The sequence below is a fragment of the Lutra lutra genome, chromosome 10, assembly GCF_902655055.1.
Source record: "Lutra lutra chromosome 10, mLutLut1.2, whole genome shotgun sequence".
Taxonomy (NCBI): Eukaryota; Metazoa; Chordata; class Mammalia; order Carnivora; family Mustelidae; genus Lutra; species Lutra lutra.
The window spans coordinates 59,159,626-59,186,105 of record NC_062287.1 but is presented as its reverse complement, the minus strand read 5'-3'; the positions used below and the strand labels follow the sequence as shown (position 1 = coordinate 59,186,105).

General features: G+C 38.4%; 1 protein-coding gene and 1 pseudogene across 1 annotated transcript; one reads left to right on the top strand and one right to left on the bottom strand.

Moving 5' to 3' along the window:
- The first annotated feature begins 18,244 nt into the window (after positions 1-18,244).
- On the top strand, positions 18,245-19,213 carry LOC125110300 (olfactory receptor 51S1). Its single transcript, XM_047747417.1, has one exon. It carries the CDS (start codon positions 18,245-18,247, stop codon positions 19,211-19,213), a length of 969 nt encoding a protein of 322 aa, XP_047603373.1.
- Positions 19,214-23,184: 3,971 nt separating this feature from the next.
- Positions 23,185-24,128, bottom strand: LOC125079989 (olfactory receptor 51A7-like; annotated as a pseudogene).
- Between the last annotated feature and the right edge of the window lie 2,352 nt (positions 24,129-26,480).

Genomic DNA, 26,480 nt, shown 5'->3' with positions numbered 1-26,480 from the left:
CCCCAGTCCTAGAGTCTTTGACTCCATTTTCTACTTTAATTCTTGCTTTTCTCTTTCAATTGTATGTATAAGCAGATTCCTTCCAAATCTATATCTCCAATCCTCATCTTTGTGTTGAGTTTCAGACACTTACATGTATGTCTGATGGTCATCATCTTTACCTATACATCACTCAATTCATCAAAATGAACAAATCCAAAACTATTTTTTTATTATGTTATGTTAGTCACCATGCAGTACATCATTAGTTTCTGAAGTAGTGTTCCATGGTTCATTGTTTGTATATAACACCCAGTGCTCCATGCAATATGCGCCCTCCTTACTACTCAACACCATGCTAACTGACCCCCCCAAACCCTCAGTTTGTTTCCCAGAGTCCATAGTCTCTCATGGTTTGTCTCCCACTCTGATTTCCCCCACTTCATTTTCCCCCTTCCTTCTCCTAATGTCTTCCATGCTATTCCTTATGTTCCACAAATAAGTGAAACCATATAATTGACTTTCTCTTCTTGACTTATTTCACTTAGTATAATCCCCCCTAGTTCCGTCCATGCTGATACAAAAGTTGAGTATTCATCCTTTCTGATGTCTGAGTAATATTCCAACTTTCTCTCTTCACAGATGACATGATACTTTATGAGGAAAACCCAAAGACTCCACCCCCAAATTATTAGAGCTCATATAGCAATTCAGTAATGTGGCAGAATATAAAATCAATGCACAGAAATCAGTTGCTTTTCTGTACATAACAATGTAACTGTAGAAATCCATAATTTTAAAAAGCAACTTTATGCTTTCTCCTCCATACTTTAACTGGCTATTTGTTTACCTTTTTTTTTTTAAGATTTTATTGATTTATTTGACAGAGAGAGAGAGAGAGAGAGCACCAGCAAGGGGAGAGGGAGAAGCAGTTTCCCCACTGAGCAGGGAGCCAGATGCGGGGCTCAATCCCAGAACCCTGGGATCATGACCTGAGCTGAAGGCAAACACTCAACCAACTGAACCACCCAGGAGCCCGTATTTCTTTACCTTTTTAGCTCAGTTGATAGTTCAATCCATCTAGTCACGTAAATACAAAACTATAAGTCATTCAATAAATAGTGAGTCCTGACACATATATTAAATATAATATTAAATATTATATATTAAATATCTTAAATGTTTCTAGTATTGTTCCTTTCTTTCTATATTGAACAATGTTTACAATTCCACACCCTCTATTTCTCCCACATAGACTTCTTCAATTACATTCTAAGTTTTTTTTTTATTCACATAAAAATAAACTGCTTTGCTTATTCTTGTTCTTCCCTGTTCCTTCTTTCTTTTAGTTATGCATGAGGAAATGAGGTTTCTCTTATTGTCAATTTCTTTAGAAAATATTATTCTAATAATATTTGGCACTAACCAAATTTGAAATGGACAGATGTCTTATTACATGTAGTTAAATTATTTCATTGCCACGTAAATTCGATTTTTTATGAAAGTCTTATGAAAAAATTATGAGAAGCTGAAAATGCATTTACAAATAATTTGTAAGTCTATGTATCTTGTTTTTCCTTAAACAGTTTTCATAACATCAAGATAATTTTTAACATTCATGCAAGTCTAAATTTTCTCCAAAACATATTCTTTCTTATTGACTCATTCTTAATACATTTCTGAAGCATTTTAAAAACTGAATTACTAGAATTTGTCAAAATTTGTCTATTGTATGACAAAGGTGATCAAAACATATTTGTTGTGGGCGTACCTGGGTGGCTCAGTGGGTTAAGCCTCTGCCTTTGGCTCAGGTCATGATCCCAGTGTCCTGGGATCAAGCCCCACATGGGGTCTCGGCTCAGCAGGAAGCCTGCTTTCCCACCCCACTGCTGCCTGCCTCTCTGCCTACTTGTGATCTCTCTCTCTCTCTCTGTCAAATAAATAAATAAAGTCTTTTAAAAAACCATATTTGTTGTCTTAAAAAACGGAAGTTTAGAAGGACAGAAGAAAGGAAGAAAGGGAAAAAAACAGGAAACCAAGAGAAGATAATACAATGAGAAAATGGGAGAGAGAGAAGGAGGACATAAAAATGATGGATAAGCCTTGAAAGGTAAATTTCAAAGAAACTGACAACTGCTCTTACAAGAGTTTCCATTTTTCAATGGTTTCAAAATTTATATCCAATGAAATTTACTTCTTTTTGTGCAATTCTATTAATTTTGGCAAATGCATAGAGTCATGTAACTACCTCTTTAATCCAAACACAGAAAAGTTCCATCAACCCAAAACAGACCCTTATGTTACACCTTATATTTGATCCTTTATAGTTGATATCCCTTATAGTTGATACCCCAAGCCCTTGACAACTACTAATCTGTTGTCTGACCCTATAACTGTGGTTCATTAAATGATAATAATCTTTCAAACCTGACTTTTTACATTTAACATAAGCATTGAGATTTATCCATGTTATTGCTAAACAGTGTTTCATTGAATGGATATAGGTGATATTCTGTTTATCCACTTGGTGGTTGAAGGACATTTATTTATAAATAAAGCTCTTATAAGCATTCACACATAGGTTTTTATATGTATGTAAGTTTTTATTTCTCTTGTTTAAATACCTAGAAGTGGATATTCCAGGCATATCTCTTTTTGTACAGATGTTTTTATTTTTATTATTTTAATCATCATACAGTACATCATTAGTCTTTGATGTAGTGTTCCAAGATTCACTGTTTGCATATAACACCCAGTCTTCCATGCAATACGATATCCCAGGCATATCTTAAGTATGTGTCTAGCTTTCTAAAAATTACCATATTGCTTTTCAAAGTGGTTGTATGGTTTTGTATACCCATCACCAGTGTATGAAAATCCTAGTTGTTTTTGTTCCAACCAGCACCTTCAATTATCAATTTTTTTTTTTCATTCTTACAGGTATATATTAGCATCTTATTATGGTGGTTTCAATTTATATTTTCTTAATGACTAATAATGTTGAGCCTCTTTTTATGTGTTTATCGCCATATATATATCTTCTCTGGTGAAATATCTGTTCAAATATTTGGCCTATTATTTCTGATTGGGTTACTATTTTTTTGAATTTATAGTTTATTAAAAATATATAATTTGATCAAAAAAAGGTTGTTGTTTATGGGATTTGTGACTTTTCTCCCTAGTCTTTCTTGTTTTTTAATTCTCTTAGCAGTGTCTTTCATGAAGCATTTTTATAAAAAGATATAAAAATATTTTGATGAAATATATATATATATATATTTTGCTTTGAGTTGTGCTTTTTGTGTCTAATTTAGGAATTATTGGCATGCCAAAAAGTCTCAAAGACGTTCTCATACTTCCTCTTCTAGAAATTTTATAGTATTATGATTTACACTTAGGTTTATGATTATTTTGTTCAAAAGTAAATTGATTTATTTCTGTAGGTCTTGTTGTGTATTCTCTATACTGTCTCACTGATTTATGTGTCTATCCCTTTGCCAAAACCAAATCCTTCCAATTATTGTAGCTTTACAGGAAGTCTAGAAGTCAGATATTGAGAGTCTTCAAACTTTCTCATCTTTTTCAAAATTGTTTTGTCTATATTAGTTCCTTTGACTTTGTATATACAGTTATTATTTATTTATTTATAAGATTATTTATTTAGAGAGAGTGTGTGAGCAGGGAGAGGGACAAGGAGACGAAGAGGGAGAGAATCTCCAACAGACTCTGTACTGAGTATGGAGCATAGGGCTCAATCCCACAACCCTGAGGTCATGACTTGAGCAGAAATCAAGGGCCACCCAGGTACCCTTGCATATACATATTAGAATCAGCTTACATAGGTCTACAAAAACATGGCTGGGATTTTGATTGGCATTATATTAAATCTTTAGAACAATCTGGATAGAAATTATACCTTAAAAATTGTTCATTTTCACCATTTATTTAGGTCATCATGGGTTTTTTTTATAGTAACGTTTTATAGTTTTCAGCATAATAATCCTGCACAAATTTCATTAGCTACATACCCTGGTGTGTCATTTTGGTGCTATTATAGATGGTACTTTAACAAAATCCACTTTTCATTACTCATTGCTAACATGTAGAAATATCACTGATTTGTTTATATTGACCTTATATCCTGCCATCTTTCTAAACTTGCCTTTAAGTTTCTAGGACCTTCTCACAGATTTCTTGGGGGTTTTTAAATATAGACTGTCATGCTATCTGTGAATACACAGTTATGTATTTATCCCTTCCACTCTATGTTTCTGTATGCATTCTATATACCCTCATTGTACTGAATAGGACTTCCAGCAAAATGTTGTACAAGAATGATGATAGCATATGCTCTTGCCTTTATCCCCAATCTTGGGGAGAAAATATTAAGTCTTTCATCATTAATTATAATGTTAGTTATAGATGTCCTTTATGAAAGTATGGAAATTCACCTTGTATTTTCAATATGCTTAGAGTTTTGGCCATGAAAATGTGTTGGATTCAACATACCATTATGGGCTTTGAAAGAGGAGTAGACCACATACATAAGAGCAGTTTCTTTTTTTTTTTTTTTCATGTAAATGAGTCTTTTATTTTCTTATATTTGCTAGTCTTTAAAATTTCTATTAAGTATTTTCAAAATGGCACTTGTCTACTTTTTTTTGCACTTGTCTACTTCTTATAATTTTCAAAAAATTAAGTAAATTTGTGCCGTATTCTTTTTTTTTTGTTATGCATTATTCTTTTTTTTTTAATTTTTTTTATTTTTTCAGCATAACAGTATTCATTATTTTTGCACCACACCCAGTGCTCCATGCAATCTGTGCCCTCCACAATACCCACCACCTGGTGCCCCCAACCTCCCACCCCCCACCCCTTCAAAATTCCCAGATCGTTTTTCAGAGTCCATAGTCTCTCATGGTTCACCTCCCCTTCCAATTTCCCTCAACTCCCTTCTCCTCTCCATCTCCCCTTGTCCTCCATGCTATTTGTTATGCTCCACAAATAAGTGAAACCGTATGATAATTGACTCTCTCTGCTTGACTTATTTCACTCAGCATAATCTCTTCCAGTCCCGTCCATGTTGCTACAAAACTTGGGTATTCATCCTTTCTTTCTTTTTTTTTTTTTTACAGCTTTATAAACATATATTTTTATCCCCAGGGGTACAGGTCTGCGAATCGCCAGGTTTACACACTTCACAACACTCACCATAGCACATACCCTCCCCAATATCCATAACCCCACCCCCTCTCCCAACCCCCTCCCCCCATCAACCCTCAGTTTGTTTTGTGAGATTAAGAGTCACTTATGGTTTGTCTCCCTCCCAATCCCATCTTGTTTCATTTACTCTTCTCCTACCCCCTCAACCCCCCATGTTGCATCTCCTCTCCCTCATATCAGGGAGATCATATGATAGTTGTCTTTCTCCGATTGACTTATTTCGCTAAGCATGATACCCATAAGAGCAGCTTCTAAGACAGGAAAGCGACAGCCAGTCAACAGCCAATGAGTTAGAGAGCCTACAGACTGAGTCTGGTTTGTTTTTTTCTATTAGTCCACTCACTTGGGCTGTAGACATGTTCTTTTCCTAGCAAAAATGTTGAATTCCATTGTCACATATATTTTTGGGAATACTAGCTTATTTGGGAACAATGAGGTTACTTAGATAGATTATGAAGGGGAGGAACAAATTTTCCTTTGTCCAAGGTTCTTCCTGCTAGACTTAAGAGTTAAATTTACATGAAACAGATTGACAGAAGAAAAAAAACCTACATTTTATTAAGAGCACACAGGCCTAATAATGAAATTGAGATCCAAACAAATGATCAGGGCAGGCAGTTTTTATACATTTCATACAAAGAGAAAATAAATGTGTGAGAAGTTGGCAGAATAAACAAAACAGACATTTTGGAGTTTAAGGAAGTGAAATTTTCAGTAAGTGAAATTTACTTTATGTATTAGTAGTAAAAAAGTAGCAAGGTTTATTTTTGAAGCTTTCTCAGCTTTAAAGTTTCTATCTTTGGTGATAGGGATGTCCTGTTACTTAGTACAGGGAGGGTGTTCTTCATATGGGAAATGTATTTCCTGCTTTCAGGAGTGACAGAAAACTGTCGGAGTGTCCCTGCATTGGCTGTTACCCAGGTAGTTTCACTTCAAAATATCCAGGATGCCATTGTGGTACATTTTGGCAGCCTGCTGTTGGCCCCTACAACCACTAGGATAGCATTTGCTTACTTTTTCCCTCCCAGCAAATGTTAAATATTTGCCGTGTAGTGAGCTTGTACTGGTGGATATAAAATCTGAGAATTTGTCATGAAATTTAGCATAGATTATTGTTCTAATTGCTACATTTCTGAGGCAACATTGACAGTGAGCAAAAATGGTATTTGCTGAATCTTTTTTTCAGATTTTTATTTAAATTCCAATTAGTTAACACACAGTGTAATATTAGTTTCAAATGTACAATATAGTGATTCAACATTTACAAACAACACCCAGTGTTCATCAGAGCAAGTGCACTCCTTAATCTCCATCACTTGTTTAAACTATCTCCCAGTATCTCCCACTTATCTCCCACTATATCCCAGCTATCTTTAACTGGACACCTCACTCACATTTCATCCCAATTCTTTTTCTTGATGAGGAAATCGAAGCCCAGAGATGTGTGATGTAGTTTGTCCACAGCCTTAGAGCTAGAAAGAGGCAAAGTGAAGATTTTTACCAAGACGGTCTAAATCGGAAAGACACAGCACCATACTGTGGGCTCCTAAAACATAAAATCGAATGACACATATGTTGATCTAAGAAAAGGAGGGACCCAAGGATGGTTTAATTCTGTCCCTTCCTCCAGCCTAGTAAGCCATCTGTTCATTTATCACATGAATAAATAGCTATCCTGAAGATCCGGGAAACCAGAGTACAGATAGATATGAGGCCCTTCCAAGATTTAGAGGTCAGAGAAGAGGCAGCCCTGGATCCCAGGATGACAGAAGGATATAAAATCATTCACTGAACCAATCAGGAGCCTGAAACAGGACCTGGTTATGGAATTGCTGGTGTTTGAGGTGCTAAGACTGACTTTGTCCATGTCCTCAGATCCATTCACCATGGGGTTAAACTTCGGCTGCCGAGTTTGAGGGCAGCTTTAGGTCCAACAGATCACACCTGCTGGAATTGCTGGAAGGAGTTCTGAGGAGGGTAACCTGAGTCCAAGAGAAGTATAGCTATGCCCTGGGGATAGAGAGATTAAGGCAGCATCTCCTGAAAGGGAGTAGAAGTAACAGGGATGAGCTGGGTAAACCCACGAGCTGGGATCTTGTTACCCAGGTCTGCTGCAGGGATTACAGGAACAAAAGCACCCTGAAAGTTCTCCAGGAGGGGAGGAGCAGTGGACAGCATGGCACACAATGAGCATTTATGGAGATTTGAGCTGATTATGTCCAGGGTGTGAAGGAAAAGCTACAAGCTGGCATGGGGAGCAGGTTGCCTGGTGATATCTGATCAGAAAACAGGGCATCTATAAAGAACAAGAAATGGCAGGGAGAATGAGAAAATGCAAAGTACAGAATAGAAAGAGAGAAGGAAAGAGAGAGAAAGAGGGTGAGCCAAAATGACTGGGCCAGAGGAATGAGGGGGTCCAGTCAGCTAGCTGTTGTATTTCAGAGAGAGTTGACTTTATGGATAGCAGTGTGCATGTGGCCAGGGATGGGGATGAAACTGTAACAAAGATAAGAGACCATTCTCTAGCCCTGGTAGTCTTTGAATTGATTTAGGTCTTAGCCTGAGGATGCAAATCAAAATGAATAAATGAGCTCTGCAGAGATAGAACCTGTGACCTTAGAGCCATTAGCACCATGTGGTACCCCACTGAGCTAAGGGCAATTAGTCAAAACAGAAACAAGCAACAAAACCAGAAAGCGTCCCTGTGGACTGAGCCTGGGGAATTCTCTGGGGCTCATTATCTGCTCTCTGAAAAAAAGGCTGGGGAGAGGTTGTGGTAATGGTCAAAGAGCAGACAGGCCAGAATGAGACACAACACCAGGACATATCAGGATGAGATGCCCAGGATTAGTATGGGGTAGAGGGGAGCCTGCTTCACAGGCTATGAGGACAGGACTGGATGTTAGGGATGGTGGGACTCTTCCATTCCCACTGCAGTTCAAAGGTCATCATGGTACTTCCTCTGGGCAGAACAACTGGCCCTTAACTAACCACAGCATTCTCACTGAGGCTCCCCATGGAGTTCAGACAATAAGAGGTTGGACACCTGTGCTCACCTTTCTTGTAACCCACACCCCACCCACTCACCCAGATGGGCTACAACAAGAGTTGCATAAAGAGTACACCCGAGTCAGTCTACTAGAACCCCAAAGTGTGTGAGGGTCACTGGGAGAACCAAGTGTGGTGAGTGAACTGCAAAAAGGGAGAAGCAGGTTTGGGGAGGGACAATAAGACTCAGGGTGAGAGTGATAAAATAAATGAGGAGTGCACAAAGTGCACAGGTAAAACAAGAAAGAGAGGAAAGAGGAGGGAGAAATAGGCGTGGCAGTTTCTGTCTCTGAGCCTGAAAGGATAGAAAGGAAATAGGGCAAAGAATTTGACCATCCTCAGAAAGTTTCTTCAATTTTTGAAGAGCTGGAAGGTAGACTGGGGCTAAAGGATTGGGATGGAACAGGTGGAGAGATCAGAAAATCATGGTGCCCTCTGTAGAAGGGAGGGAAATATGGGGCTCAGAATCTGGGCAGTGAAGCACATTTTTATCTAAGATGACTCTTTAAAACATTCATGGAATTCAACAAACTGATTTCATGTCTAATGGAAAGATGTTATCACAGGGATGAAAATGCAAAAGATAGTACTTGTCTTCAGTTAGCTCACAGAGCAGTAGAAAGGCATGGGAAGAGTTCCGGTAGTGCACTTGCTGATGTGAGAGGGGTGCACAGAGTAGTAGAAGAAAGAGTGATTCACTGGCAGGGAGCAATACAATAGAAGGCCTGTGGGAGCTGGTAGCATCTGAGTTCTAGTAAGGGAAAGTCATTTCCTGAAATGGAAAACTGGAGAGAAGGGACTGGTAACTGTCGGTGCAAAGTCAAGGACATGACCAAGCATGCGGTCTATTTGGAATTGGGACTGAATATTTAACATCATACTTTAGAATGAGGAGGTCATATGGAACAGACGTTGCTGACCAAACTGCATAGCGAAGTTTTATTTAAGTTTACTAGTGACCAAACCTCCAGATGTGGGAATTTGGGGAACCTCAAAAATTCAGTGGTGGTATCTTCTGTCCCCCACATATGGCTTGGTTTTTTGCTTACCTTGCCCAATAATAACCTGCCAAGGTCTTTTGTTTCCAGATTCTTCAGGGCAAAGCTCTATCTGTCCAGTAAAGACACAGCCTGAGCAATCACCTGGCTATAGGGATCAGGAGAACTGATCGTTGCCTTATATTCCAACTATCCACCAAGATTTGAGACTAAGAACATGGGAGGTTATTTTCTAAATTTAGGCCAACTTGTCTAATCATTCCTCTTCCCTAGATTGTTTTATTCCTCCCTCCCACATCTATGTTTGTTTTCCTTGTGCTCCTGATGTGCATAGATCTCTTAGCATATCAATATTCAATAATGTACCTGATTTGATCTCATAGTTTGTTAAATGGTTATCCATGGGATATACCACCAGTTTCCAGTGGATTGCTTGGTGCTCAGCACTAAAGAGATCTCCTTCAGTACGTCCAGAGGCCCCCAGGGGGCCTCTCAGGATATGGAGGGCAATTATTGCCTTGGAGACAAATCCACTCTCTTAGCCATTTCTTCCTACTCTATTTTATCCCCTAGGGGCCAACTGCTAGAGAGCTGATGTTCTAAATCATCACACATTGGCCACTTCTTGAAGCCATCCAAATACTGCAGCATTCATCAGCAACCACAGACTCTATCTGACATACAGTCTTCAATGCTGGTAAATAGCAGGGAGAATTATGGTGAGGGCTCCAATTGCCAGGACTAGATGTAGGACACATATGTAAAGTGAGCAAATTTGCCCATAATACTCTTATCTCTATGTGGCTGCTCAGATCTCTCCATGACATCAGCATGAAATCTGCCCTATAACCAAATATCCTATTTCCATCTGTCTTTCAGATGGAAGGGAATGAATCTGGAAATGAATAAAACCTTTCTTCTCTCCCCAAAAACAGCATTCGGTATTTATACACATGTTTTGGTGACAATGCCTGCACTTTAAGGTTTGAGTCATAGAATTAAATCTATAGAGAGCAAGATTTCCGTTTGAGAAAAAGGGAGCTTACTTATCTTTGTAGCAATATATCAGATATTTGAAGTAAAATAAAGTTGCCTAATTGAGTGATGTGAGATGGGACTCAAGATGTATGTTTACGGTTCTCTGCGTTTCTGATATATATATATATATGAAATATATGATATATATTTCTGATACATATAGATGTATATATATACACACACACACATACACACCATATATATATATATATATGTATATATATATATGCATGATGGAGGCATGTGGCTGCGTATTGAAGGGACGTTTGTGAACTTCTGGTGAATATATGTGTCTGTGAGGAGAGAAAGGTTACTCATATTCTGCATATGTGTGTTTTGGAGAATGACTGAATCTTTAAATTTACCTGTCTTTGATTGGGTGTGGTGGCAAAAGATTGGTGAAGAGCATTTGGCATCCACAGTTTCTGGAGATGAGTGCATAGATGACAACATACACGCACCTACAGGCACTTCTGCTTCCACACGCCTTTTCCCTGAGACACGCATTTCTATCAGGAGGTATTCAGAAGTGCTTCTATCTCAGGGAATGAGCCTGTACACATTTCTGCCCCCTTGAATATATGTGTAAGTTACATTTTTATTTGAATACCTGTTAGTTAGATATGCATTGGCCTCGAAAATATTTCTGTCAGTGAATATAAACCTTCTTTACATGAGTGTTTCTGGTATCAAAGTGAATAAGTGTGTGTTTGCGTGGATGTGCATGTGTGTGAGTGTGTGCGTATATGTCTGTGTTATGTGTGGGAATACACATCGACTACCAAATGTAAGCACCTTTTTGTGTTTGAATAGTGTAAATGGCAGAAAGCACAGGTGCTTCTTGTATGCTTGTTAGGTGTATATGAGAGCACTTTCAAAATTCTGGGAAGGAGTAAACCTGTCAAATATGAAGGTCCCATGCGGAGCTTTAAATATTCCCATAAAAGCCTCAGAGGTTTTTTCCAAAACACATCTGTCCCAAACTTCTTCCTGCTTTGCCTTCTATCAAGTCTATCCACTACCTACCTTGCCTAGCTTGTTTCTCATGAGCAGGAATGTTCTGTGAAATGGGTAGGATTCAGGAGCCACGTCTGTGCTCCACATTGCAAGCCTAGCCAGTCAGAAGCGGCTCCATCTAGGGGTTCCTTCAGGCAGAGGTAGAGACTCCAAGAGGGTGGGGACTAGAAGCACATTGAGAAGAAAGGACACCACTGAAGAAAAGAATAATATTTTGGAGAAACTAATATGAGGAGTACGTACATGAGGGGTGGATGGGAAGATTTTGAGAAAGGTGACAGTTTATAGAAGAATAAAACTAAGTGGGCATTTCAGAAAGAGGGAACAAATCCAGGAGAAACTTTAGATAAAAAGAATTGCAAATGTGTAAAATGGAAGTATAAAAGGTTTATGGAGTATATTTATGTGTAGTTTAATATAAACCAAGAACTGGATTCACAACAATGAATGAAATAAAGAACCATCTCTTTATTTGTTCCATTGAAGAAGGCATAGAAAGAAGTATTAGTAATTGAGAATAATTAAGGACTATATTAGAGAATGTGCTACCCTGTGATAAGAGAGGGTAAATAATCTAGCCCAGAGCCTGTTGAGAAAAGGCGGTCAGCAGGGTTCAGGGAAAAGAGGGGCAATGTCTAAGTTGGAACTTGATATATATGAGAGAGGAGGACATTCTACTTACAAAATGTATTTTTTTTGTACCTGTGAAAATTAACGGTATATCTGAGGAATTATAATAGCCCTGGAAGGCTAAATGCATGTGTAGAAGTAGAACAGAAATGAGTTAAGCAGTAAAGGTTGTTTGGGGCCAGATAGTGAAGATGTTTCTATGACAAAAAAAAGGTGTGGTCTTTATTTTAAAGCAGTGCAAAATCAGAGGGCTTAAAGGAAAGAAGCCACAGCCACATTACCAGACTGCAAATTAGAAATAGCACTGTGACATCTATGTGGAGGAAGGTTTGGAAGGCAGAAGAACTGGCAGCAGGAAACCTTAGCAAAACCCAAAACACTGTTTATGAGTAAAAGTGGTTACAGAAGAAAAGTTTGAGATGAGACAATGGAGTTATACTAAGTAATTTATAGTTACTCATTTGGTATGAAAATATACCTTTCCAAGAAAAAATAAAGTGTTGGGGTTAAGGCCAAAGTCATCTTTGAATCTTATCTTCAATTAAGTATTAGTCCCCTTGCTCCCCCCATTACTTCTTTAATCAAATCAAGTAATGCAAATCTGTCCAGGACTTCTAGGCACTTATATACAAATGTAGCTATCTGGGGGATAGCATTAGGGCCCTTTTAAAACATAGATGATACCATAATGGATAAATCACTATGCATATGTTTTAACTCAACAATATATTTTCACTCTTAACCATTAAAACTACTATGCACCATGACCATTTCTCTGATTAATTAGTTATCAGAATTAATATGAGAATTACAAAGAACTCTATTCTACTTATGTTCTCCTCTTGCAAACAAAAACTACTTTGTCTCTTCATGCATATGGGTCTTTCTCTCTGATAGAAAGATCAAGAACTAGAATTGTAGGTTAAGTAAATTTTTTATTTTGATAAAATGTACCAAATTGCTCCCAAAAGAGGTATAAAATTTTATCGTTGACAGCCTTGGTTAAGATCAGTCTTTTAATATCTTTTCTAGCATATAATTTTATCAAATTTTATGATTTTATCCCACACAACAGGTAAAAAATGTTTCATCATTTTGTAAATATGTATTCTCTTAGTAACTACTAAGAGAATTATACATTTCTTTAGTATTTAAATGGATTCCATTTTTGGGGGGGGTAAGATTTTTTTAAAAATTTATTTGAGAAAGAGAGTGCACAAGGAGAGCACAAGCAGGGGGAGGAGCAGAGGGAGAGGGAGAAGCGGAACCCCACTGTGCAGAGAGCCACTGGAATCATGACCTGAGCTGAAGGCAGACTCAACCAACTGAGCCACCCAAGCACCCTCAATATATATTCCTATATAAAATAACATCTCATATTTTGCTAGATTTTTACATCAGATTGCCCATCTCTGTCTTATTTGTAGTTCCTTAAATATTCCAAATTTAAACTTTTCAGTAATAGAAGTGGCAAATGTTGTTCCTGGGACAACATCCCCAGACAAATGTTGTCCCCCAGACAACATCTGGGACACTCTGTCCCATTCTTTCCCTTATTATTCAACCCTATATGGTACCATTGTTATGAGATTTTGTTGTTGTTGTTGTGATTCTTTTTGTTGTTATTGATAGAACACTTAACATGAGATCTAACCTCTTGACAAAATTTTAAGTTGTTAACTACAGACACAATGTTGTATAGAAGATCTCTAGAATTTATTCATCTTACATAACTGAAACTTTATATTCATTGAACATTCATTCCTGGTCTCCCTCCACCTCAGATTCTGGAAGCCACCATTTTCTTCTCTCCTTCTGTAAGTTTGACTCTACTTCATACAAGTGAATCATGCAGGATTGGTCCTTCTGTAACAACAAGGCTTATTTCACTCAGCATAAAGTACTCCAGATCCATCCCCATTGCAGCATATGGCAGGATTTCCTGCATTTTTAAGGCAGAATAATATTCTGTTGTATGTATACACCACTTTTTCTTTATCCATTCATCCATCTACTGATGGACCTTTAGGTCATTTCCATAGATTAGCTATTGTGAAGAATGCTGCAGTGCAGACAGGAGAGCAGATATTCTTTAAGATTCTGATTTCAATTCTTTTGAATATACAAGCAAAAGCAGGAGGGTTGGATCATATGATAATCCTGTTTTTAATTTTTTTGAGGAAGGACCATACCATTTTCTATACTGGCTGCACCGTTTTACATAACTAGGCATACGAAGTTATAAGGGTTCCAATTACTCTATTGTGACCAACTCATCATTATTATTTTTTTTCTAACAGCCATCCTAACAGGTGTGAAGTGATCTCTAATTATGGTTTTAATTTGCATTTCCCTGATGATTAGTGATATTGAGCATCTTTCTATATACCTGTTTGCCATTTCCATGTATTCTTTAGAAAAATGTCTGTTCAGTTCTTTTGTCTTTTAAAAATTGATTTGTTTTTTTTGTAATTAAGTTGTAGGAGTTTCTTATGTATTTTAGATATTAAACCCTTATCAGATACAGTCTGCAAACATTTTCTCCTATTATTTAGGCTGACTTCTCACTCTGTTGACTGTCTTTTGCTATGCAGAAGTTTTAAGTTTGATGTAGTTTCATTTGTCTAATTTTGCTTTTGCTATTTGTGCTTTTGATGTTATATAGAAGAAATTACTGCAAGGGGTGCCTGGGTGGCTCAGTTGTTAAGTAAGACTCTTGGTTTCTGCTCAGGTTATGATCTTAGGGTCCTGAGACCCAGTCCCACAGTGGGCTTCCCACTCAGCAGGGAGTCTGCTACCCTTCTCTCTCTCCCACTTCTCCCTCTGCCTCTCCCTCTGCTCATGCACTCACTCTCTAAAATAAGCAAACAAATCTTAAAAAATAAAAGGAAATTCCTGCCAATTCCAATGTCATAAAGCTTTTCCCTTATGTTTTCTTCCACAGTTTCAGGTTTTATGTTTAAATCTTTAAGCCATTTTTAATTGATTTTTATGTATGGTTTAAGATTCAAGCACAATTTAATTATTTTGCATATGGATATCAGTTCTGCCAACACGAATTTTTAAGGAGATCTTCCTCTCCATTGCATATTCTCGACATCTTCATTGAAGATCAGTAGACATATATACATGAGCTCACTTCCAGGCTCTCTATTCTATTCCATAGGTCTGTATGTTTGTCTTTACGTCCTGTCTTGAGTATAAATTTTGAAGTTAGGTAGTGTAACTTTCCCAACTTTGTTTTTTCTCTTCCCAAATAATTTTGGCTCCTCTAATTTCATACCATTTCCATATAAATTTTAAGATAAGCTTAGCAGTTTTTACAAAAAAAAAACCTCTGGCCCTTTGTTAGGGGTATTGTTGAAACTATAGGTAATTTGGGAGATAATTGAGAGATACCTAAATATTCCATATTTATAAATATTTTAACTATATTGACTATATCGAGTCTTCCAATCCATAAATACAGAATGTCTTTCTATTTTGGAGGTTCTTTAATTTCTCTCAGCATTGTTTCATAGTTTTCAGTGTACAACAGTATATTATTTGCTAAATTTATTCCCATTTTAAAATTTTTGATGTTATTGTGAATAAAATTTTCTTAATTTTATTTTCAGATTGTTCACTGGTATTTATATTATATATATAATATATAATATATGTTTAATATATATAATATATTATTATAAATCATTTATGTCTATATAATTATGTATATTTATATAAATATATAAAATATATAAAATATATAATTCACATAATTCATATAATTTATATAATACAATTTAGATATCATTAATTTGTATTAATTTGTTAATTTTAATCAATTTATTAAAATTATTTAATATTAAATTATTAATATAATTATTAAATGTTAAATTGTTGAATTAAATTAATATTAATCAAATTTATATCAATCAAATCACTATTAATATTAATTAATTGAATTAAATATTAAATTAATATTAAAATGTTAAGATTATTAAAATTACTTGATTTATAAATTTTATTTAATTATTAATTTAATTAAATATAATTATAATTATATTTATGTATTATAATTATTATAATTATACATTATATTAATTTAATTCATATTATTCCCCTAGGAACATAACTTAGCATGTTTTTGTTTTTCTTTTTCCCACATCACAATTTCGTGGTCCTTTGTCTGGAATTTCAGTTCTAACTTCTGGGGGCATTTGACTGAAGGAAGGAGATAAGACTGTAACTGTGTGCTCAGTCCTTCTTGTTGAAATTAGAAAAAATATTTGGACATTATATGTGAAGTGAGGTTAATTGTGGGGCTTTTATTTTGGGAAATTGGGGAGTGGCAGTATCACCAACTGACTTAGAAAATCAAGATATGTTCCCTTTTTTCTTTTATTCTTTTGTCATTGTTGCAATTTCCTTACCACTGTCTCCTGAGGAAACTGGAAGAGGTTTTAAGATTCATTTGTGAAGATCTGTTTTGGTTTATTTGAGTTTAAAATAAATGGGACAGGGGCACCTGAGTGGCTCAGTTGGTTAAGCATCTTCCTTTGGCTCAGATCATGATCCCAGGGTCCTGGGATAGAGCCCCACTTAGGGCTCCCTGCTCAGCAGGGCGTCTGCTTCTCCCTTTCCCTCTGTCCATCCCTCTTCCTCTCTCCCTCCCCAGATGTGCTCTCTCTCTAAAATAAAATAAAATAAAATAAAATAAAATAAAATAAAAATAAATGGGATGTAAGGGTAGAGATTTCCAGGGTAAGGAGAACATAGAATGATTTAAGGGGTTATATTTGTGATTCATCAGCCTACAGAGTTCAGGTAGAGTCATGAGTGTAGATAAGACCACTGAAGAAAAAGAAGAGACCCAAATAAAGATCCTTCAAAAATGCCAGGATATACCTTGGATAGGACACAGCAAGGTGAACTGAGCAGTTAACTTCTGAGAGGTCGAATTAAAAAAAAAAAAAAAAGGAGAAACTGGATTTATAACAGCCAAAGCTCATTGAGAAATACATTAGTTTAGAAAATATGAGTGCCCCTTGATTTAGTACTAAAGGAGTAATTAAAGTGCCGGGGTCCAGCCTCGGCAGGTCCAGGTGTCCCTGAAGGAAGGGCGGGGTTGGCAAGAAGAATGAGAGAGCCACACAGAGAGTTCTGGTCAGTAGTCAGGCATCTCCATTTTATTCTGATTTTAGAGCTTCTTATATAGGCAGTTTACTTGGGGTAGGGGGTTACCTTTGTGCAAAGGACATCAAAGGACTCAAGCACTCATCAGACAATTTCTCTTTGTTCAGCACATGTTATTCTGGTTAAACTATGATGGTATAGACTGGAGCCAGGGATGGGGGAACAGGGTCTTGCTTCTTGAAAGCCATGGGAGGTAGCACAGATATGTGCTTTTTGGTAACTTATTCTGGGGTCTGCAGGAAAATGAGATATAGGTTAATAGAAAACGAGGAGCTATCTGGAGAAACTAAGTATATAGAAGAGAAGTAGGAATGAGAAGGCGTTACCTTTGCAGGAGGCAGGGTGTCTATCAATGGCTCGGCTGTGAAAGCCTTGGACAAACAACAACCTAGGGAGGAAACCGTCTACTGCGGTACACATCTAAAGTTCTCCATTGTCCTAGGTACAGAATAATTTACCTCCTTGAAGCTGCTCTGGCCCACAAGACTGAGAGATGTTTGCAGTAGATGAGGAAGGGGCTCTTATTTTGAGAGAGATAACGGGGATTAGAGAAAAAGGCAAGAGACTATCAGACCATGTTTATCTGTGGGGCTATCTGGCCCTTGGCAGGATTAGGCCTTTAACAGTTCAAAACTTAGGTGGGGCAATGCCCTCAACCAGGCCTCATGGCTCCCAACATTAAAGATGACTTTAATGAGAGCACGAAAGTCCACTGAAATGTGAGTGTGTTAAGGCAGCACAGAAGTCAGAATGTCTAGAGTTGAGGGGAGCCAAAAAGGTATTTATAGGAGTACAGACCCCCTTGCAGGTGTTTGCCATTGATGACAGAACATGAATTAGGGAAAAGCTACAAGAAAAGGCAGGGTTAAAGGAAAGTTGGGAAACAGTCTACTGAGAGAAACAGATTTAAGGACAGCTTTAGAAAAACTGCCAAGGTAAGAGATGAGTATGGTATAGATATTAGAATGTATGTGTATGCAGGGAAGGGAGGGAACATAAAAGCATGTGTTTGCTGGGGCCTGGGGAAGGAAGAGGCAGACTGTTTTAGATAGTATCATGCAAATGTGTCAAAATATTAATTAAATCTTTCCAATCACTTTCCAGATTCCAGAGTTCAAAGTGGATCCAGAACTATGTCAACATTCCCCAACCAGACAGCCCTTAATAACACTTCAATGGCCCCCACCTTCTTGTTGGTGGGCATGCCAGGTCTGTCAGCTGTACCCTCCTGGTGGACGATACCACTCATTACCATCTACCTTCTCTCTGCCCTGGGCAACGGTACTATCCTCTGGGTCATTGCCCTGGATCCCACCTTGCACCGCCCAATGTACTTCTTCCTCTTCCTGCTGAGTGTGTCTGACGTTGGCTTGGCCACAGCCCTGATGCCCACCCTGCTGGGTCTTGCCTTTGCTGGTGTCCATGCTGTCCCTGCATCAGCTTGCCTCCTACAGATGTTCTTTGTCCATGTCTTTTCTGTCATGGAGTCCTCCGTTTTGCTCGCCATGGCCTTAGATCGAGCACTAGCCATCTGCCGCCCTCTCCACTATCCAAATCTCCTCACCAGCGATGTCGTTAGCAAGATTGGCCTGGCTATCGCTTTCCGATGCCTGGGTCTCCACCTGCCCCTGCCATTCCTCCTAGCCCACATGCCCTACTGCCACCCACAGGTTCTGACCCATTCTTACTGCTTGCACCCAGATATAGTCCATTTGGCTTGCCCAGGAGCTTGGAGTGCAGTCTACAGCCTATTTGTGGTTCTGTCAGCCATGGGATTAGATCCTCTGCTTATTTTCTTCTCCTATGGCCTAATTGGCAGGGTGTTGCAAGGTTTGGGATCCAGCGAGGATCGCTGGAAGGCTGGTCAAACCTGTGCAGCCCACCTCTCTGCTGTGCTCCTCTTCTATGTGCCCATGATCCTCCTGGCCCTCATTGACCGTCTCAGGGAGCCAGTACCTCAGCCTGCCCATACTCTACTCTCCTATGTCCACTTCCTGCTTCCTCCACTGATAAACCCTATTATCTACAGTGTCAAGATGAAGGAGATTAGAGAGAGAATACTCAAGAGGTTACAGCCCAAGAAGGTGGCTTGTGCTCAATGAGGAGGTGCCCCTCCACATTTGGTGGCTCAAGGCTACCTAGTACAAAGGTTTCCATGACAAGAACTCAGCTCACTGTGCCTGAAATGGTCACTCAGGCACACATAAGCTCATGTACATGGATGCCCTCCCTGTCCTTGCAAGTGTACATGTGTATATTAAGGAAAGCTTACAAGCTCCAGAGAATGGCAGTGGTCTACCCACTGTTACACTACAGATCCATGGCATAAAGAGGCCAGGATCTAGGTCTTGTCACAGCCACTCAAGTGTGTGTCTGTTGTTGTTTTGTTTTTGTTAATTTTCCCCACCACATCTGTATCCCAACAGCTGAGGAAACTGGAGGAGTTAAACAGTTACACAGCAGAGAAACCAGAAGACAGAAATATTCGATGGCCCTCTTCATGCGTATATACATTATTTTACAGACCTTATCATGGATTTTGATATTCATGTGTCATGTATATAATCACATATCATTGATCTATAAGTGTAGCCTCTTAGTCTGACTTAATTAACAGGGTATAAAGTGATCTCCCTCTCATAAAACAATAAGAGTCTTGGAATCCTAACAAGAATTACATTATTTTTATAGATTAAATATAAGAGAATCAACATTTATGATAATAAACATTCACATCTAAGAATATATGATAGATGTTTCACTTATTAACTTTTTAAAAATTTTCAATAAAATTATTTGTGTTAAATTTATTTCTATAGTTTTAAAATGTATTTTGTTGCTCTTATAAAGAAAATATTTCGCTATTTCTATTTCCACGCACATAATGTTAGATTGAGAAATAACATTTTTATCTTGCTTTAATGTCTACTTTACCAAATTAGCAAATGAATTATAGGTTTTATTTTTGGATTGTATTTGTATGTAGCATATATAAGTAAAAATATGTGATTGGTAATATTTCCCTACTATTCATACAACTTATGCCAGCCTGGTCTTGAGCCAACAGGAATGTGGTCTCTGAGAAACCCTGCTTTTCCCAAAGTTATGCTTTCTTCCCACCTCCAGCTTCTCATTTATTTACTGAGAGTGCAGTCATGTAAAGGGTTGGAAGTCGCACAGGCCTAGTTTTGAATTCTCACTTCATGACTTCCTGTGCACTTTGTCCGCAGTTGTTCTTATGTTTACAAAATAGGTACAGTAAGGACTGCATGAAATCATGTCCCTTTAAAAAAAAAAAGATTTTATTATTAATTTATTTAACAGAGAGAGAGTGTGAGCACAAGCAGGGGGAGGGGCAGAAGGAGAGGGAGAAGCAGGCTCCCCACTGAGCAGGGAACCTGACTGGGAGCTCTATCCCAGGACTCTGGACCATGACCTGAGCCAGAGGCAGATGTTTAACTGACTGAGCCACCCAGGTGCCCCAAAGTCAAGTCACTTTATCAAGGTGTCTGAACATAAGAGATATTCAATAAGTGGTAGTTGTTTAGACTGGATGAAATTAAAAATAACCGTATTTAAACCTTCTATGCATACTCAGTGTGAAAAAAGAACTTTACAGCTAGAAGATTCTTTCAGCTCATACCACCTCATTTTATTGAAGGAAAACTGCAACTTGGGGTCAGCTGAAAGCATTTTTGCATGGACCTTGGTAAGTCAGCAGGAGACAAACTAAACCTGCCCTCCATCTGTTTACTAGTGCAGGACAACATAGAACTTTTCTTTTTCATGCTGTCTCCTGTTCAGGGACACAACCACTTAATCGTGTCAGTCTTCAAATGTCCAGTAGTTGGTAGTACCACTCTTGGCCAGTCAGGGGACACTGTTCTTTCTGCAAATCACCTGACAGGTTTGAGGAAAAGTGTTTACACAGGGGAATAGAGGAATATATTAGCAGGAATGTTTACAATGACAAACAAAATGTAACAGTGATACAGGGCAGTTGGTGGAAACTGAAAACCAGGAAAAGCATTGCAAAATTCAGGTCTCTGGGCTGGTTCCATTGCTAAACAAAGCTAAACAAAGACTTAAGACCTATAGCCAGAATATGTGTGTGTGTGTGTGTGTGTGTGTGTGTGTGTGTAAGAAAGAGAACAAGAGAGAGAATGAGAAAGCAAGCAAGAATTCATAACAGGGATCATAAGCTTAAATACCTAGAGGAACTAGGTAATAATAGCACTAAGTGGAGCAAACCCATCCTCAGACTATAATGGTGGGGACCTCTCAGTGGGTTCCTACTGTTTCCACATGGGAATGTAGACCTCGTACTACCGTATCTTCCTACTTTTAAGATAACTTGTAAATCTCTATTTTTATATGAACTCATCTAAGCACTATCTTGTCTAAACACATTTGTCTGAAGATCATTTTTGGATTTTATGGCTTTTAAAAAGCTTAACATAGTAATCCACACAATGCAGAAAGAAGGAATTATTTTTTAATTGCAAAGTATATATGAAATCTATCATAATACACAACACAGAGAAAGTAATTTTGGGGGGACACCAGGATGGCTCAGTCAGTTACGTGGCTGCCTTCAGCTCAGGTCATGATCCCAGGGTCCTGGGACCGAGTCCTGCATCAGGCTCCTTGCTCAGCAGGGAGCCTGCTTCTCCCTTTGCCTCAGTCCCTCCCCATTGCTTATTCTCTCTCTCTTTTTCTCTGACAAATAAATAAAAATCTGAAAGAAGGAAGGAAAGAAGGAAGGAAGGAGGGAGGGAGAGAAGGAAGGAAGGAAGGAAGGAATGACTTAAGGTGTCCTTGGAGTACTCAGATATGGCTCCATTTACAATGTCAGGAAGTGACAGGTGGGTCCAGGGAGGCTCAGATAAGGAAGTTGTTTGGATGTCTGTTTGGCCACAGTGGTACAGATTCTGTGCTGTGTCTTGACAGTTATCAGTACCTAATGGTATTCTGTGTCTCTCACAAAGAGCCCTTACATTTCCTGTCAATGTCAGCTTCTGGTAAGAGGTGCAGAGAGTGCAGAGGTGAGTTGAGTCTAGGTTGACCCCTGAATCTCCACCCCAGCAAAACTTCAGACTATTCTTTTAGTTCAAACTAATATACATCTATCAAGCACATACTCTGAACAAGGTATTTTATCGTGAGGAGACTTTCAAAGTTGAATAATTCACAACTCTTTTCTCTGGAAATTCATTTTGTAGTCACTGAGAGAGACATGTTTATGATATGAAAGATGCCTCTGGGTCTCCATCGATTGTGCCCCAAGGACTCAGCCCCTTGCTGTTACTAGAAATGCTGCCAAATTCCAATGGTCACCTGTAATTTCCTCCTACAATTTCCTCCCAATTTGGATTCAGCCAAAAACACACTCTCTAGGTTCCCCTTTCACATTGCTCCCCACAAGTTTTCTTTCCCAAACATTAATGTGCATACCTAATGCATACATTAATGTACTTACCATCTAAGGTCATGGTAAAATTCAGGTTCTCACTTAATAGGCTTGAAATGGGGCATGAGATTCTACAATTCTAGTTACATTCCAGGTGATGCTTATGCTGCTGAGCAGTGTACTACACTTTGAGAAGCAAGGAAGAGAACATATTTAAAACAACTTAGATATATTAAGGGCTTAATGTAAATCACAAAAAAAAAAAAAGGATCAAATAAGGAAAGCCAATACAAAGATGCTAAATGGCTCCAGAACCTTGCAGAGCTCCCCCAGTCACAGTTTAGGGCTGCTTATCATAGTTCTTCCTTAGAATCTTCTCTGTTTCTCGCTCTTCGTTATACTTCAACATAGATGCCATCAATCCCCAAACAGTAACAAAAGGATTCCCACCTACTCTCTGAAACGCAGGCCTCCTCTTCCTCAAAATCAGACATGCTGTGGTATATTAGATCCCTTTTAGGGATTAAATGATTGTTTGGCTAATTAATCAATGTAACTTTAGAACTATGAAGTAAAAGGAAACATCTCCTCTTTGAAAGAAATATTGCCCTGCTCCTAAGATAATGTATTGTAGAAAAAAATGGGACTTCCATGTCTGCCCCATCATTTAGACTTTAGACTCAGTTTTTCCAAGACTTTTACTCTATTCTGCCGAGTTTTTATGCAATACACAATGGGGTTCATCAAAGGTGGTACCAACAAGAAAGCATCAGCTATCAGAATCATAGCCAAGGGGGATTTATGCTTAGTGAAGCGATGCATGGTAGCCAAAGTGATGATGGGCATGTAGAAGATAAGCACAGCACAGATGTGGGACACACAGGTATTAAGAGCTTTAAGTCGCTCCCCATGGGATGCAATACCCAATATAGTCTTCAGGATGAAGACATAGGAAACCGCAATGAACATGCTGTCTGACATCATTCAGAGTGCAACAAACAGACCATAGTAAAAGTTAACCCTATTGTCAGAGCAGGCCAGTTTCATGACATCCTGGTGGAGGCCATAGGAGTGTGAGAGCAGGCGTTTGTTACAGTACCTGAGTCTCTTTTTAAAGTGAAAGGAAGAGGAAGAGCTAGTAACATGTTTTTGATAGCAAATGTCAGTCCGATATGCAAAACTCTGGGGCTGGTAAGAATGGAGCTATACCTCAGGGGGGTGCGAATAGCTAGAAAGCGATCAAAGGACATGATCAGAAGCACTGAAGATTCCATGTCTGTGAATCCATGGATGAAAAATTCCTGGGCAATACACGCATCAGCAGAAATCTCCATAGCATTGAACAAGAAGATCCTCAGCATGGAGGGAAGAGAAGAGAAAGACAAACCCAGGTCAGATAGGGCCAGCATGGAGAGGAAATAGTACATTGGCTCATGCAGGGAAGGCTCTGTCTTGATGACAAAGGGGATGGTGCAGTTGCCCAGGATGGCCAGGAGGTACATAAAACAGATGGGGATGGAGACCCAAATGTGCACATGCTCAAGCCCTGGGATCCCAATCAACAGGAAGGTGGATATTTCAACTTCTGAGGTATTGAGAGCAAACATCACAAACAGGTTTTTCATTTATATGCTCCTGGTAGATAAATAACATCAACAATAAACAGAAATTCTCTTAGTTGTATTTACTGAACACGATTAAGTTCAGTTGCCAGGTAAATTACATATAGCTCATCTTTAGGTATCAAACGATAATAAAATATAACTTTTTCTATATAAAGGAGAATACAGAGTAGATTTAAATGGGCTCTTCATGATATTCACTTGATACTTTCATACTATTCAACTATATCTTCATTCCTTGATATCCTTCTGAACAACTTGATAGCTTGGAAGCAACGAGGTGTTCTGATAACCTTTTTTATTAAAACTATCATTTTTGAGATTTATGCATCAAGTAAACTAAGTTGAGGTACATTGAATCTGGAAAAACTATAATGTCCTGAATGTGGTCATTGGTAACATACTCAAATCACAAATGCTATAGTAGTGGTAGTTAAAGGAGGCCTCTTATATTATTGTTCATGGTACATGTGTGTGAAAGTATAAAATGGATCTACCACAGAGTTTGACAAACTAATATGCTGAGCCAAATTCAACCTATGCCTTGTTTTTGTACAATCTGTGAGAGTTTTAAAAATATTTTTAAAAAGTGTTTTTAAAGAGGAGAAGAAAAAGCATATATGACAGAGACAGGTATGTGGCCTGAAAAGTCTAAAATATTTACTTTCTGGCCATTTACAGGAAAAAGTTTCTTGACCCATGTGCTAGAAAATTATGCATCCAGGCACAAGCACACAGACACGAACAATCACAGTAGAATGAGTGTGGTGGGAATGGAGTAATGGTCAAAGAGAACTCCAAATTTAAGAGTAATGTTTTAGTTTTTGTTTTTAAAGAAGCCAATAACACATAAAGCAAATACACAAGTATTTTAAATCTTCCCAAAATTCCCAAAAGAATTGCAAAAACACAGGACAATGCTTTGTACTTTTCTATATTCTTTTAATTCTTCCCCCCTCCAAATTATCTTACACAACACCACTCCCAGAACCATAAACCACCGTGAGATCTCCAGGACCAAACACTATTCACCAGCACATTACTGTAGCCTGAGTCAGTCTGAGTGAGCACAGCACCTCAGGGAGCTGAGGAAGGACTCCTCTGACACCAGCTATCATACTCTAGGTGGTGAGTTGCCAGCTAGTACATCAGAATAAGTGGTGAGAAAGGAATGGCCAGGCACAAGCATTGATCCTTTTGTGGGAAGTTAAGAAGTATTTCTTGTCAAGGGTAGAGAAAGAGGGAGTGCATCCAGAAGGAACAAATTATAGGGTGAAGGGTGGAACTAGAAAGCAGTGAAGGGGAGAACAGTTACTAGCTCTACTCTCTGCTGCCAAAATTTTGAAGGACATTTGTTTCAACTTGACTCAAGATAGGGACTATGACAATTTTTGGCATGTAGGGTGTGTCATATGGAAAAGTGATGAGGCTACATGAGAAGAACATACTTCAGTACCGTGTGTCTATTTTGTCTCGCCTCTCATATGTGGTGAGTATTTCCTTGACGAGAAGCACATACCACAGTTACGATTTGTAGATGCTTTAAATACTCACATGTTTCCATGCAGTTGCTATTAGCCCAGCTCAGAATTGCCATGGATCTTGCCCTTCTTTCCCTGTTCTTGCATCCTCTGCCATTGCTCTTGGCTGCTCCATGTCTGCCTTTCAGACTGGTGACCAATTCAGGTTCTTATCTCTGGTATTTGGGCTTGATCCTGCTCATGTTCTTGGTGCCAGCATTACTCACACCTCAGGTAGCTCTCTTTTTAATAGCTCTAGGCCAGAAAACCCCCCATAGTGCAGCTGGCACTGTCTTTGTCAGGGGAGTGGGATTCACAGCGAGAAAAGTGATAATATACTTTTTATCCATTCTTATTAAAAAGTTTCCTCAAAATGGTCATTTCAGGGGAGCCTGGATGGCTCAGCTTGTTAACTGTCTGCCTTTGGTTCAGGTCACGATCCCAGTGTCCTGGGATCAAGCCCCATATTGGGCTTCATTTTCAGTGGAGGATTGGCTTCTCCTTCTGCCACTCACCCTGCTTGTGCTCTCTCTCACTCTCTCTCTCTCAAATAAATAAATAAAATATTTTTAAAAAATGGTCATTTCTAAGATTCCATGTCTGAGGTCTTCCTGACAAGCTACGAGCCTAACTCAGGTACTAAAGGAATGACTTACTGTTGGCAACATTGTCTTTTCAACTGTGTTCATCATGCAAATACAAAGATGTACCCCATCCCACATATGTTCCCTAAACTTTTCAGCTCTCAATGCTGTCCCAAATGCAGTTTGGTCCCTTAGGCTGGACAAACTATGAAGCATTTTTACCTCTAGTTTTC